Source organism: Fonticula alba (assembly GCF_000388065.1).
Source record: "Fonticula alba strain ATCC 38817 unplaced genomic scaffold supercont2.2, whole genome shotgun sequence".
Lineage (NCBI taxonomy): Eukaryota > Rotosphaerida > Fonticulaceae > Fonticula > Fonticula alba.
This window is the reverse complement of record NW_009242972.1, coordinates 3,595,518-3,608,066: the sequence shown is the minus strand read 5'-3', so window position 1 is coordinate 3,608,066 and position 12,549 is coordinate 3,595,518. Positions and strand designations below refer to the sequence as shown.

Below are 12,549 nucleotides of genomic sequence, written 5' to 3'. Positions count from 1 at the left end.
GGAGCAACACACAAGCACCCCACGCAATATGGCGTACCTTCGTGAAATAGGTGATTGACTCCTTGGCTGAGCCAGAAAAGACGGTCTGGCCACTGTGCAGCAGGACCAAGCGGTCAAAGAGGGAGAAAAGGTCTGAGCTCGGCTGATGGATGGTGGTGATAACCGTGCAGCCGGAGCGGGCGATGGCTTCATACAATTCAAGCATGCGGGGGGGGGGGGGGGGGGGGGGGGGGGACGGTGCAGGACAGACAGAAGGGGCGCCGCAATCAGCCATACGTCTCGGTGGAGAGGACACGAACAAAAATGAGGGCACGCACAGCGCAGACTGCGCATAACCGAGTAAGCGGTAAAGGAGTCAAGGCCACTGGTCGGCTCATCCAGGAAGAGGATACGGGGCGACGTGACCAGCTCCACGGCGATGGCTGTCCGCCGGCGCTGGCCCCCAGACACCTGGGAGATGCGCGTCTCGGCACAGGAAGAAAGTCCGAGTAGCTTGATCAGGTAGTTCACGCGAGCAATCTACGTGGTTCAAGATGCCATTGCAGGGGCCATGGGTAAGTCCAGGGGCGGTGATGTGTACAGTCGAGGAGGTGCGAAGAGGGGGGGAGAGGGATGGGGAGCGTGTGTGCGTGCCAGGGAATGGACAAAAGCAGGGGAAGCAACGAAACGAGACTCCGGAATGGGGACATGGAAGTACCTTCGCCGACTCAGGGACCTTGTGGGGCAGACGCATGCGCGCTGAAAAGAGAATTGTCTCCCGCACGGAGAAGGAGGCGATCAGCACATCATCCTGTGTGACGTATGCGCTGAGACGTCGGAGTTCCTTCGCCGAAGCGTCGAACTTGCGGGTGGGAGCCTTGTCGCCCTGGCCGGGGATCGTGTGACTGACCGACACCCGGCCAGAGAAGTTGAACGTCCGTCCGGCCAGGATGTCCAGCAGGGTGGTCTAGCAAACGAGCGAGAGGGAGGGGCAGAGAGAGAGAGAGAGGGAGATATTGTGTCAGTGGAAGGGCGTGGGGGCATTGGGAGAGCACAAAGGGCAGACCATCCCCAAGGCGCGCACCTTGCCTGCACCGCTGCTGCCCATGAGGGCAGTCATCTCCGAGCCGTTGGCCGCGCCGGACAGGGAGCTGAGGATGACCTTTTTCGAGGGATCCGGCAGACTCGTTGCCGGAGCGTAAGCCACACTGTCACGGAAGTCCGGTGCCGACAGGTCGGCCGAGGGAAGGGCATTGCTGACCGAGTCTCGGAAGAGCCCGGCGTCGCCATCGATGCCGATTCCCCCGAAGTACTCGGGGCTTGAGTAGGATGCCCCGGCCGGGGAGTCCACCTCGTGGTTGATCAGCGATTGGTATTCGTTCGCATCTCCCGGGAGTTTGGTGGCACTCGCCTGCTGGGACAGGAGACCTTTTGGCAGGTCCACAGTCAGGCTGATGTCATCCCAGTAAAGGTTGAGAGGTGGAGGGCGCTGCGCCTGCGCAAGAGGGAGGCCATTTCGCGGGGAAGAAATTCAAGGTCAGGCAGACAGTCAGCTGGCCGGCAGGAAGCGACTTGGAAGATCGACGGCACATACCGTGGAAGAGTCACAGGTCCGGGAGTGAGTCGGGGTGGGGGCAATTGCCACAGACACCGATCCCTGGCCATGGTAAGAGATCCCGGCGTCCGGGGAGAAAGAGGGGTCCCCGGAGTCGAGGGACGCGGGCGAGCCGGGTGTGGCAGCCATCGCGTGTTGGGGCAGGACAAATGGCCGAGGGAAAGAAGGACAAACCGATGAAAAGACGGAGGGAAGGGGAGGAGGAGGGTGGCAAAGGGACGGGCGGACAGATGGCGCGGATGGAGGTCGGGCATCGGCAAGGAGACATGGTCGCGGCCCGGCGGGAGGGGCAAACTCCCAGGAGTGGTGTCCTAAGAGTGCCCCGGAGAGGACACCACCCGGAGGATGGACCCAAGCAAGCAAGCAAACAACCGTCAGGTACCGGGAGCGTATGCCCTTCGGACGCCCAGTCTAGTGCTGGACACCGGCCCCCTTGGGGTCGGCATCGATCGACGTCGGTCGGAGGAGGGTGCTCCTGCTGGCATGGGTCTCGCCTCACGCGGCCATGTCCGGCGGCAGGGGGATCGCCGATCGCCGCGCAGGGTGCATGCGTCCAGGTGTGAGCCAGCTCCGTCGCAAACACACATACACACACACACACATATACACACACACGTGGAGGATACAGACACACGCCCGCACATCCATTCGGGCGCATTCTTGTGCACTTGCGTGAACACCCGCATGAAGAGACATCCAGGCTTGGACCGCCCCGGTCGGCGCACCCAGGCAGGACCCCTTGGCGGGAAGAGAGGCCGAGAAGAGAGGCCCGGGGCGAGAGGCCGAGGGGCAGTCAACACGTTGGCTGGAGGCGTCGGGGCTGCCTCCAGCCCCCGGCGCGCAGGTGCCAAGTCCCCCCCCCCCCCCCCCCAACAACACCCCAAGCGCCCTGAACCGCCAGATCCCAGGGGCCGGGGGCTGGGGGCTGGAGCGGCATGCGCGGAAGGAGGAAGAAGAATGGGACTCCCAAGGACACCCACGCCAGCCGCTCCGCCCTCGGCCCCGCCCAATCCCATGTCAGATCTCCTCGGCCGAAGGCGACTCTCTCACACACACACACACACACACACACACTGACCGAGGGCTCGGGTCCCCTCAAGCGGCCACTCTCCAGCCGTGCCCCGACCCTTGTCCGCGGGCCGCGCCGACAACGCCCCCGCTCTTGCGGCCTGCCGGCCCGGCTCCAGCCGGTTTCCTCGCGCCGGACCCCGCCCACGCCGACCTCCGGCAGAGGAAGACCCCGCTTGGGGTGAAACAAATACAAGGCCCCGGAAGTGGATGGCAAGTTTTCACATGTCGCCTCCCTGGTGACCGGCTCGGAGCCACCGAGAGGCGCAGAACAAGGGCCCGAACGCCGGGCCACCCCCTGTCCCCCTGCCAGCCGACCATCCCCGGCCACCTCCTTCTCGGGTCTCCGAGCCCTCGTGTCCCCTGGCCAGGCAGGCGAACAAGATCATCCATCATGCGAGCATGCGCCGGGGGCGGCACACATCCAATTATGCCCGGCCCCCTGATCGGCGCTTCGGACCCGCAGCCGAACACGCTCGTGCACACGCCCAAGACCCACACATGAGTGCACAGTCACACACACACACACACTCCCTTACACACATACACGCCAGAATGGCTCGAGGCAAGAGGAAGGCGGCACACACGCGTAACGGCCGCGCCTAGGCAATGCTCCTAAAGCCTCATCAGCACCAGTACCGACCACCGCGTGGTGGTCCTTCCCAAATTCCCGCATCCCCGCACATCCGGGTCCTGGAGGAGATCGTGCCTCCACCCATCGAGTCGCCCAGCCACGGGGGGGCATGACGAGGAAAATAGAGTTTGATTATGGCATTCAACAATACCGCAGGGCCCGCATTTCCGCCCGCAAGGGAAAGGAAAGCCACGCAAAGAAAGGCAGAGATCACATTTTTTTCAGCTGAAAGGACTCCCCCCCTGCCACCAAGAGGGCAGTTGTGCCAGCGCCGAGGACGTGGGCATGGCCAGCACACGCCCAAGCCGGGGGCGCACATCCCTCTCGGCCTTCCCCACCCAGTCTCATTTTTCTAGCCTTTCTGTCCCAGCCGCCGCCCTCCGCCCCCCCCCCCCCCGGGTCACAGCGTCACCGAGAAGGCCCAAGGAGGGCTTCCAAGTACAATCTGAAGACGCTAGATCATGCCCGTTGCGCTGCCCGACCCTACTCGCGTGCGCAAACTGCGGAACAGAAATACCCGGAACAGATGGGGACGAGCACAGGGGCTCGACTTGTCCTTTTGGACAAAGGCCCGGACATCCGGCACCACCCCGGCACAATGACTGCCCCCCCGACGTGGCTCTGGCAGACACAAGTGTCCAGCAACGGGTCGGGGTCCAGCAGCAGCAGCAGCAGCCGAAAAACACCCACACATTCACCCACACAGGATAGGGACATGTTGTATCGGCCCGTGGGCATACCGCCGACGGGAACGATGGGAGGGACAAAAGATCCGGCAGCCGGCCCCACTTCCCGCGAGGTGCCCGACCCCTCTCCCGTTGGCCGGCAATAACCTACCCTAAATTGAGAGATTGATTTAATCGACTCGAGGTGATCCCCGATAGCACATTTCGCATTATTTTTTGTCCCTCTTTTCCCTGCCTCTCGCTGGTTCCCCCCCCCCCCCATCCCAAACACCGGCTACTGGCGAGCATCACCCCTTTATTTATGAGGAGCCGTGCCAAGGAGGCCCATGCGCTCGTCGCCACCTTCGGATGCAGATGCCCGGCCTTCGCGGGGGCTCTACTCGCTCGATCAAGCGTCGAGGGGTGACTCAGGAGGGCGGCGTGTGTCCCAAGGCGCGGCACAGGCGGGGCACTCGGGCCGTCGAGCTGCACAGGACAGATGCACCCGCCCTGGGCAGTTGATCGAGCGGCACGAAAGCCCCTGGGAAGATTCCAAGCATGTGAGTCGGACAATGGGAAGGGAGAGACGGGGGAGGAGGGGATGAGAGAGAGAGAGAGAGAGATAGGAGGAAAAGATAGGGAAGGGGGCAGGGAGAAGGAAAGGGCGCAAAGGCCAGAACGCACAAATCCAACCAGGCCGCGGCAAACGGCGCATTCAAAGAGCAATTGCTGCTCCGGCTCGTCTGGGGTGTTGTACATTCGCGCGAGGTAGGGCTTGAGATCGACAAACGCCCGTGGACCGAGAGTGACCATCCCCGGGGTCGGCATCACGTCCATGCTTGGCAGTCCATCGATGGCCTCCTGGCTGAACTCAGACAGCCACTCTTCCCAGATGAACTATCCGCCGCATGGTGCGATTCGCGGAGGGAGAGAGAGAGAGAGAGAGAGAGATAAGTCAAATGTGAGCTGGCGGTCGGGCAATCGGGAATCAGCTTGAAAAGACCCTGGAAGCGCACCTGATTAAGAAGGTTCTGTGCCTCGAGCTTGGTCATATTCAAGCGCTGCGGCAGGGGGGCACTGGCGCCCCCATCCATCGAGCCCTCGCCTTGAGTGGTGGCGTCCTGCGTTGATGCATGTGGAAGTGGATCATTCAGAACGTTCAGCAGATCCCGTCGGTCGGCGACGCAGCCGGGGGACTCGACCACCCGACGAATCTGAGACAGCCGAAAGAGAGCGAGAGAGAGAGGGGGGGGGGGGAGAGAGAAGCAGTCAGCAGAATGGACTTGCGGCGTCCGGGAATCAACGATGTCAGATACGCACCACCAGCTCAAAGTACAGGATTTCCATCGTGGAGAGAGATGTCTTTTTGGAGAATTCATCATCTTCGAGGTTCGCCTTGATGAGGTTACGAGGAGACAGGAAGGTCAGTAAATGGGGATAGAGAGAGAGAGAGAGGCAACATGGAGGCCAGCTTTCGTGAGCAAAATACACGCACAAACACGTAGTACGAGGTGGTCGGGTCAAAGTGGCTCGGGAAGTTGACCACACGGAAGCCCAGCGGAGTGAGTTTGCGATTGGCGATGTTGAGGATTGCCGTGAGTGCTACCAAGGGGAGTGAGTACATGCAGCCGGGCCTTGATGAGTGGATACAGAAGGGGCTTGGAAGAGGGCGGCGGGGGGAGGATATGAGTGCGCACATGGAGCCGGTTCCCCGGAGAGGCTAGACGGAGACACCCGCAAGCTCAACTCGGCCCATATCCGGTTGAGTTGGTCAGCGGAGAAAATCGACTGGCTCATGAGACACTGGACCAGCAGTTGCCGGGCCTGATCCAGGCTCAGGCTATAGGCCGCGCTTGGCGACATCCTCCTATTGTCTGCGTTCCTACTCTCTGGTGTGGAACAAGTGAATGTACGGAGGTCGATGGAAAGTGTATGCTTGCTGCTGCTGCTGCTGCAGGGCGTGTGTTTGTGTGGGGACACAGGAGAGAGGCGGAGGATAGAAAGAGAGAAAGCCAGGCAAGCGGGCAGGGAGGAGGAGGAGGAGGAGGAGGAGAGACCTCGGGGAGTGTGAGGGGAGTGGAGAGAGTGATCGAGAGATCTGTGCCTCCAGCCGACTGGCCGGCACGCGATGGTCCCGCGGAAGCACCACCCAAAATAGACGACTGCCAACCCATGGACACATATAAGTGCCGATGGATATTCGCCTTAAATAGTATTGTGTTCTGTTGTGCTTCCAGAACAACCACAACACTGGCGGTGCACATACCCGCTGCCAGAAGCGCCGCTGGCCCGCAAACGGAGGCGAGCGCTCTCTGTATCCCGTCCACGCCCTGGCGGCACCGCACGCGGCGCCCATCTGGCTCCACATCCAAGCAAGACAAGGCACTCCCGCCACTCGGGGCCCGGAGGCCGCCAGGGCGACACGCGGGGATGCGCTTCCACGCCCGTTGCCCAAGGATGCGTCGCGCGGTGAAGGGGCGCAAGGGTGGAAGGGAGGGGCTAGGCCGGGCAGGACGAGGGCACCCACCTGGCACAATTCCGATCTCTCTTTTGCCAGGCGCAAAAGGCCACCCCTTTCTCCACCGAGGCCTCTACCCTGGGAGCACCCACATCCGTCTTCTCGCTCCCCCCTCCCCCCCCCTCCCTCCTCTCTTCCCTCCCGCCCCCCTCCTTCTCCCTCCCCTATCACCCCCATCTCCTGGCCTGTCCTCAAAAGAGCCAGTCTGCGAGAGCGAGATCGGACCGCGGCTGGTTTTCCACTTCCAGAGCCCCCTCCCTATTGAGCACTGCCCTCGCGCCCTAGCATCATGTTCCGCCAGGCCCTGCTCTCCTCTGCCGCCCGGTGCCTGCGTGTTGCCGCTCCGGCTGCTGCCGCTGCCCGGCCGATTGCCTTTGCCCCGGTCACCGCCCGAGTTGCTACCATGTCAATCTCTGCCCCGCCCCCCGCGATTGCTGCCCCGGGTCACCAGGTGTACCGTTCGTTTGCGGTATGTCTCTGCGTCTCTCCTCCTTTCCCACGCCCACCTGCCCTTATACAGGCGCACACACACGCACACGCACACCATGTGCCTATACCTCCCCTCACACTGACACCGCCCGGCCATCAGGAAACGTCCAGAGGCTTCGCTTCTGCTGGTTCTCAAGGGCGATGGACACCCAACAACCGCTGTTGGTGGCAGCACCTCGGATCAGGGTCTGGCTCTGGGTGGCGCGACTCCGGGCACCCAGTCCCCCGCGGCACAGGCTCCCCACCCCATCATCCAGGCGGCCATCGTCCGGGTGGTGAAGCCCCTGCCCCCCCCCCCCCCCCCCCCTGTTCAGATACTTTGGCGATGAGAACAGCCCCCTCACCCTCTTTCTCGCCCTTCTCCCTCCCTCCCGCAAATATCTCCTGCAGACGGTTGCCTCCGAGACAACCACCGACGCCAAGGTCTCGGTGGCCGCCGCTATGTCCGAGATGAACAAGGACCTTGAGGAGTACAACCAGGAGGAGTCCCTCTCCGGCAACAAGTTCTCCGCCCACTCTGACGATGAGGATGTCGACTCTGATGAGGAGGAGGAGCAGGCCTCCTATGCTCAGGACAGCACCCTCGGCTCCATTCGCCTTGAGCTGTTCGCGGATGAGGACATTCCCTTCGCCGACACTGCCCTGCATGCTTGGGTTGAGGACTTCCAGACTGGCCAGTCGGTTGCCATGGCTCCCCTCCATCCGGAGGTCTTTGGTGCCCCCATTCGGGCGGATCTCCTCCAGCGGTGCGCCCTCATGCCGGCTTCCATCGACATGCCTCCACGAGGGGCAAACATGTTCTCCCTTCTTCTCCTAACGCTGTCCTGCTTCCCTCCCCTCCTCCCCCTCCCGCCCATGCCCCATTGTGTGTGTGTGTGCCCCCATCGACAGAGTTGTTCGCTGGCAGCTTGCCAAGCGCCGTGCCGGCACTGCCAGCACCAAGACCCGCTCCGAGGTCGCCGGTGCCACGCGTAAGCTCTATGCCCAGAAGGGGTCTGGTCGTGCTCGTGTGAACGGCATCACCTCGCCCATTCGCCGCGGTGGTGGTATCACTCACGGCCCGCGCCCGCGCAACTTCGAGTTCTCCCTGCAGAAGAAGGTCCGCTGCCTGGCCCTGCGCACGGCCATGACCGTGAAGTTCGCCCAGGACAAGCTCACTTTGGTCCAGCCGTTCGACATCCCGAGCCACAAGACCCGCTGCCTCTATGAGATGCTCTTCGCCCGCGGTATGTCATCTCTGCCCTCCCTGCCCTGCCCTGTCCACCACATGTACGCGAGGAATAGTCGCCCCTAACGGATCATGGCCAATTGATTCGCTCCTTCCTCTCCCCCCCCCCCTCCCCCAGGTCTTGAGAACAAGCGCGTCCTCTTCGTTTTCTCCGGCCCAACTCCCGAGAACTTCAGCCTGGCGTACAAGTGCGTATACCACGCCCCCCCCCCCCCCCCCCCCCCCCCCCCTTTCCCTCTTCTCTTCTTTCTCCCTCCCTCGCTACTCAATGGTCGCGGCAGGAGATCAGACATGCATCTATACAGATGCACACTTCCCGCGTGTGAGATATACATATATGCTGCTGATACTCACCGATTATGCCCTGCCCAAAGGAACCTCCCGGGTGTGAACGTCCTCCCGGCGCACGCACTCAATGTGTTCGACCTCCTCCGTCACGACCATGTGTTCATGACCACCGACTCGGCCCTGCGTCTGATGATTCGCTTCATCCACCGGAAGTACCTCACCAAGAAGTCTGCTCAGCCGATCTATGCCGATCCTGCCCTCTCGCCAGAGGTCAACTTCGCCATCCAGAACCCGGAGCTCTTCGAGCTCGATGAGGATGGCCACATCCTCCACGAGGCGCCTGCGACCCCTGCCGGGGTGGCCTCCCCCCAGGTGTGAAGGGGCTCCCCCCCCCCCCCTCCCGTGCCTTTCCAATGCCAATGTGTCCCCGGCGTCTTCGCGCGCGTCCTTGTGTGTTTCCTCCTCTGTGCGCCATCAGCCCCCTCCCGGTGTGGCCAACTTAAGGAGCAGCTTGAAAGAAGACCTCGCCATGGTGGCAAAGGAAATGGGGCCGTGCTCCCTCTCCCCCACATGATGTCGACCACCATCACAGCCACCACTTCTCTCTCTCTCTCTAGACCTTTGCACGTGTACATTTGCCTTGATCCTCCCCCCTCCCCACCGCCCTGCCTCCCCCTTGTCTTTGGCCCACCGAATGGCCCTGGGACAAGGGACTCGATAGGCCCATGGACACGCGCCCCTCATATAAATACAAAGATAAATGCCCACTCTGGGAGTTGAAGCGATGTGAAAAACCTCGCGCGTCGGCCTGGCAACGGGTGGACCTCTGCGCCGCTCTCGAGAGAAAGAGGGTCAAAGACCACATGCGCGGGTATGTGGGAGAGGACGTGAGGCACACCAATGCAGGGGTATATAGGGGCTAGGCACACGAGAGGGGGAGGGGGGGAGGGGGGGGGGGGGGGGCATTCGGATGGGTGGGCTCCATTTGGGGCCGCACTAGGCGAGAAGCGAGCGGCCGGTCATCTCGCTCGGCTGGTCAAGCCCCATCACCCGGAGGATGGTTGGAGCCACATCACACAGACGCATCCCCTCGTCCTCAGGCAGGAAATCCGCCACCTTGGGGTGAATGATGAATGGAACTGTGCGTGCACACACACGTGGACATGGAGGTAAGCGGTGGCAGGGGCAAGGAGGAAGACGGGGGGGGTGGGGGGGGGGGGCAACATGATGGGAGGGGGGAAGAGAGTGAGGGGCAGAAAGCCACGCACCACGGTTGCAAGTGTGAGCAGTGTGCGGCTGACCGGTCTCGGAGTCGATCATCTGCTCAGCATTGCCATGATCGGCGGTGATCATCAGCACGTAACCTGCCTCAAGGCAGGCCTGGGAAATCAGGCCAATGGCGGCATCTGTGTCGGACGCCAGGAGAGCGAAGAGATATCGTCGGGGTGTGAGAAAGAGAGAAAGAGAGCAAGAGAGAGCGAGGGAAGCAACGGGTCCAAGAAGGCAAGGGAGGCAGAGGTCGAAATGGAGAGAAATTTGCTTGCCGGTGGTGGGGGGGGGGGGATGGCAAAAGCGCACCAGTGGCAGAAATGGCCTTCACCGCAGCATCAAAGTTGCCCGTGTGGCCGACCATGTCCGGAGGGGCGAAGTTGCACATGACGAAGGCATGCTTCCCAGAGCGCACGCCAGCGGCAACCTCCTCAGCCACCCCCTGGGCATTCATCTCCGGCAGGAGGTCGTACGTGGCCACCTTCGGCGAGGGGACCATCATGCGCTCCTCCCCGGCGTAAGCCTTCTCCAGACCGCCATTGAAGAAGAATGTGACATGCGCATACTTCTCGGTCTCTGTGTGGGTGGAAAGGGGAAAGGGCCAACATGACAGGGTAAGTGGCCGGGCTAGGGGGCAAGCGCGACTGTGGGACGGCATCGAGATCGGAGGACGGGTAGGGGAGACGCACCGGCAACATGGTACTGGGAGAGGCCCTTCTTGGAGAGCCACTGAGCAAGGACATTATCCATGGACTTCGGGGGGAAGAGAACATCGTAGTCCAGCAGGGCATGGTAGCGGGTCATGGTCTTGATGTGCTGTAGGAGTTCGGCCATAAGAGAGGGAGAGGGAGAGGGGGGCGGGGGCAGAGCAGAGGGAACAGGTGGGAAAGAACGATCAGTATGCTGGACAGGCGGGCAAAGGGGCAGACAAGACAGAATCAAACTCGGGGGTGCACATACCAGGTCCTTCGGGCGAGGGAAGTCCGACTCGAAGGGGAGGGTCGGGTTATCGGGGTTGAACACCTGGGCGAGCTGGCGCATGCGGTCCGAGCGGTAGTTGAACATGAGGATAGTGTCACCGTCTGCCAGAGGGGGGGGGGTCGGCAAGAGGTCAGGAAAAGCATCGAGCACTTGGCGCTGCCTGCTGGAGGGGATGGAGGAGGGGCGAGGGGCGAGGCGCCGGGTACTGGATGAAAAGGGGGACCGTACCGCGAATCAGGCCCTCGGTGTTGTGGATGATCGGCTTGAGGAACTCATCCGTCTCGCCGGCGTCGTAACGAGCCTTGATGGTCTGATCCATCAGAAGAGAGGCAGAGGAGCATGTTGAAAGGGGGACACATTGTATGTGAGGGGGTGAAAGGAACAAAGGACCGGGTGGAGAGGGAGAAAGAGAAAGAGAAAGAGAGGGTTAAAGAGACCAAGTGCCTGTGTAAATGGGCCAGGCAACACGTACGGCGAGGAGGTCGGTGCTGGCCTCGCCAATACCGCCGACCAGCATGTCGTACGCGATCTTAGTCCGCTCCCAGCGGGTGTCGCGGTCCATGGCGTAGTACCGGCCGGTCATGGTGGCAATGCTACCATACTTGTTTTCGGCAAGGAATTGGAGCATCTGCTCAGTGTAACCGACTGTGTGTGGGAGAGACAGAGAGGGAGAGAGAGAGAGAGAGATTTACCATTGTCGCCGTGTTAGGTTGAATGTGTGTCCAAACAACCAGCAAAAACCCTCCCGGAGGAGGGGAGAAGAAGAGAGGGAGGGAGGGGGGGGCGGGAGGGACTTGGGAAACGCACGGGTGCTAGTAGGGGCAGTGTCGCGACCGTCAGCGAAGAAGTGCACGAAGGACTCCGGAATGCCGGTGCGCTGGGCCGCCAGCATCAGGGACTTCAGATGCGCCATATGGCTGTGCACACCGCCATCGGACACGAGGCCGAGGAAGTGCAGCCGCCCGCCAGCGGCCGCCTTGTTGAAGAGGTCCCGCACGATGGGGATATCCTCCACAGGACCAGACTCACCCTCCAGCAGGGCGGCATCAATGCGGACGATGTCCTGCTCGACAACACGCCCGGCGCCGATGTTCAGGTGACCGACCTCGCTGTTGCCCATCAGCCCAGCGGGGAGACCAACAGCACGACCGTGCGCCGCAAGCGACACATGCTGCAAGGCGCGAGCCGGTGAGAAGACAGGAGAGACGCACGGAGAGGGTGTAGGTTGGAGGGCGTACCTGGCCATCAGCTGCAAGGCGGTCCATGACCTCGGTGCAGCCATGGTAGACGGCTGACATCCGGCAGAGGGAGAGAGAAATGGGGGCGGAGGGAGAGACCCGGAGCGTCAGTCTTCGTGAGGAGAGGAGGGGAGGGGGGGGGGGGGGGGGACATGAATGGCCAGGAAACGAACCATTGCCCTTGGTCTCGGGGGTGATGCCCCAGCCATCAATGACGATGAGGCAAACGCGTTGACCGGGAACAGTGGCTCCGGACATGGTAATGAGTAGGCAAGAGGGGATGGCAAGAAAGGAACGAAGAGATGAGGACAGGAGCCGATGACGGGAGGGGCTCAGAGGAGAGGCGATGCTCCGGAACGGTGTCCTGCCCGAAGATGAGTAGCTGAAAAACCAATCCTGGCAGAAGCCCGATCGGCGGAGACGGTGGTATGCATCACCACCAGTGGGGAGGATGTCCTCGTCTGTCCGGCCTGCCCAGGGTGTATGTGTGGGAAAATGCGCGCCCAATCCCGTCTCAACGTGGGAACCGACCGACAGATACGACCAGCTGGGAGGGAGAGGCGGGCGAGCAGGGGGG

General features: G+C 62.1%; 4 protein-coding genes across 4 annotated transcripts in view; 1 reads left to right on the top strand and 3 right to left on the bottom strand.

The window, feature by feature from the left end:
• The window catches only part of H696_01742 (hypothetical protein), a gene marked incomplete at both ends in the record, with an annotated part of 6,226 nt that extends 4,503 nt beyond the window's left edge, over positions 1-1,723 (bottom strand). Inside the window, 5 exons of the mRNA XM_009495652.1 lie at positions 38-186; positions 318-519; positions 698-946; positions 1,064-1,474; positions 1,574-1,723. Of these exons, the coding sequence (XP_009493927.1) occupies positions 38-186; positions 318-519; positions 698-946; positions 1,064-1,474; positions 1,574-1,723 (1,161 nt within the window). The remainder of the gene's footprint in view (positions 1-37; positions 187-317; positions 520-697; positions 947-1,063; positions 1,475-1,573) is intronic.
• Positions 1,724-4,260: 2,537 nt separating this feature from the next.
• H696_01741 (hypothetical protein) lies at positions 4,261-6,012 on the bottom strand. The gene is made up of 6 exons (XM_009495651.1): positions 5,659-6,012; positions 5,457-5,563; positions 5,282-5,356; positions 4,978-5,175; positions 4,646-4,858; positions 4,261-4,502 (listed from the first exon to the last, which is right to left on the bottom strand). The coding sequence occupies exons 1-6, from the start codon at positions 5,822-5,824 to the stop codon at positions 4,371-4,373; spliced, it is 891 nt and encodes a 296-aa protein (XP_009493926.1). The 5' UTR covers positions 5,825-6,012; the 3' UTR covers positions 4,261-4,370.
• A 587-nt stretch (positions 6,013-6,599) lies between these two features.
• Positions 6,600-9,273, top strand: H696_01740 (hypothetical protein). Its single transcript, XM_009495650.1, has 5 exons — positions 6,600-6,948; positions 7,359-7,714; positions 7,860-8,194; positions 8,315-8,384; positions 8,571-9,273. The coding sequence occupies exons 1-5, from the start codon at positions 6,769-6,771 to the stop codon at positions 8,860-8,862; spliced, it is 1,233 nt and encodes a 410-aa protein (XP_009493925.1). The 5' UTR covers positions 6,600-6,768; the 3' UTR covers positions 8,863-9,273.
• Positions 9,274-9,436: 163 nt separating this feature from the next.
• Positions 9,437-12,429, bottom strand: H696_01739 (2,3-bisphosphoglycerate-independent phosphoglycerate mutase). Its single transcript, XM_009495649.1, has 10 exons — positions 12,146-12,429; positions 11,973-12,025; positions 11,542-11,905; positions 11,207-11,379; positions 10,963-11,044; positions 10,714-10,835; positions 10,443-10,569; positions 10,063-10,329; positions 9,753-9,890; positions 9,437-9,623 (listed from the first exon to the last, which is right to left on the bottom strand). The coding sequence occupies exons 1-10, from the start codon at positions 12,228-12,230 to the stop codon at positions 9,481-9,483; spliced, it is 1,554 nt and encodes a 517-aa protein (XP_009493924.1). The 5' UTR covers positions 12,231-12,429; the 3' UTR covers positions 9,437-9,480.
• Between the last annotated feature and the right edge of the window lie 120 nt (positions 12,430-12,549).

What these genes read in the sequence shown, in the direction of transcription:
- H696_01741 (XM_009495651.1), bottom strand. Translation starts at nt 5,824, where the DNA reads ATGTCGCCAAGCGCGGCCTATAGCCTGAGCCTGGATCAGGCCCGGCAA. An exon ending in CCACCTCGTACTACGTGTTT is followed by an intron (nt 5,357 to 5,456) that starts GTGCGTGTATTT and finishes AACCTCATCAAG; the next exon opens with GCGAACCTCGAAGATGATGA. An exon ending in TCCTGTACTTTGAGCTGGTG is followed by an intron (nt 5,176 to 5,281) that starts GTGCGTATCTGA and finishes CGGCTGTCTCAG; the next exon opens with ATTCGTCGGGTGGTCGAGTC.
- H696_01740 (XM_009495650.1), top strand. Translation starts at nt 6,769, where the DNA reads ATGTTCCGCCAGGCCCTGCTCTCCTCTGCCGCCCGGTGCCTGCGTGTT. An exon ending in AGGTGTACCGTTCGTTTGCG is followed by an intron (nt 6,949 to 7,358) that starts GTATGTCTCTGC and finishes TATCTCCTGCAG; the next exon opens with ACGGTTGCCTCCGAGACAAC. An exon ending in AACTTCAGCCTGGCGTACAA is followed by an intron (nt 8,385 to 8,570) that starts GTGCGTATACCA and finishes CCCTGCCCAAAG; the next exon opens with GAACCTCCCGGGTGTGAACG.
- H696_01739 (XM_009495649.1), bottom strand. Translation starts at nt 12,230, where the DNA reads ATGTCCGGAGCCACTGTTCCCGGTCAACGCGTTTGCCTCATCGTCATT. An exon ending in CCCCGAGACCAAGGGCAATG is followed by an intron (nt 12,026 to 12,145) that starts GTTCGTTTCCTG and finishes GCCGGATGTCAG; the next exon opens with CCGTCTACCATGGCTGCACC. An exon ending in TGCTCACACTTGCAACCGTG is followed by an intron (nt 9,624 to 9,752) that starts GTGCGTGGCTTT and finishes GTGCACGCACAG; the next exon opens with TTCCATTCATCATTCACCCC.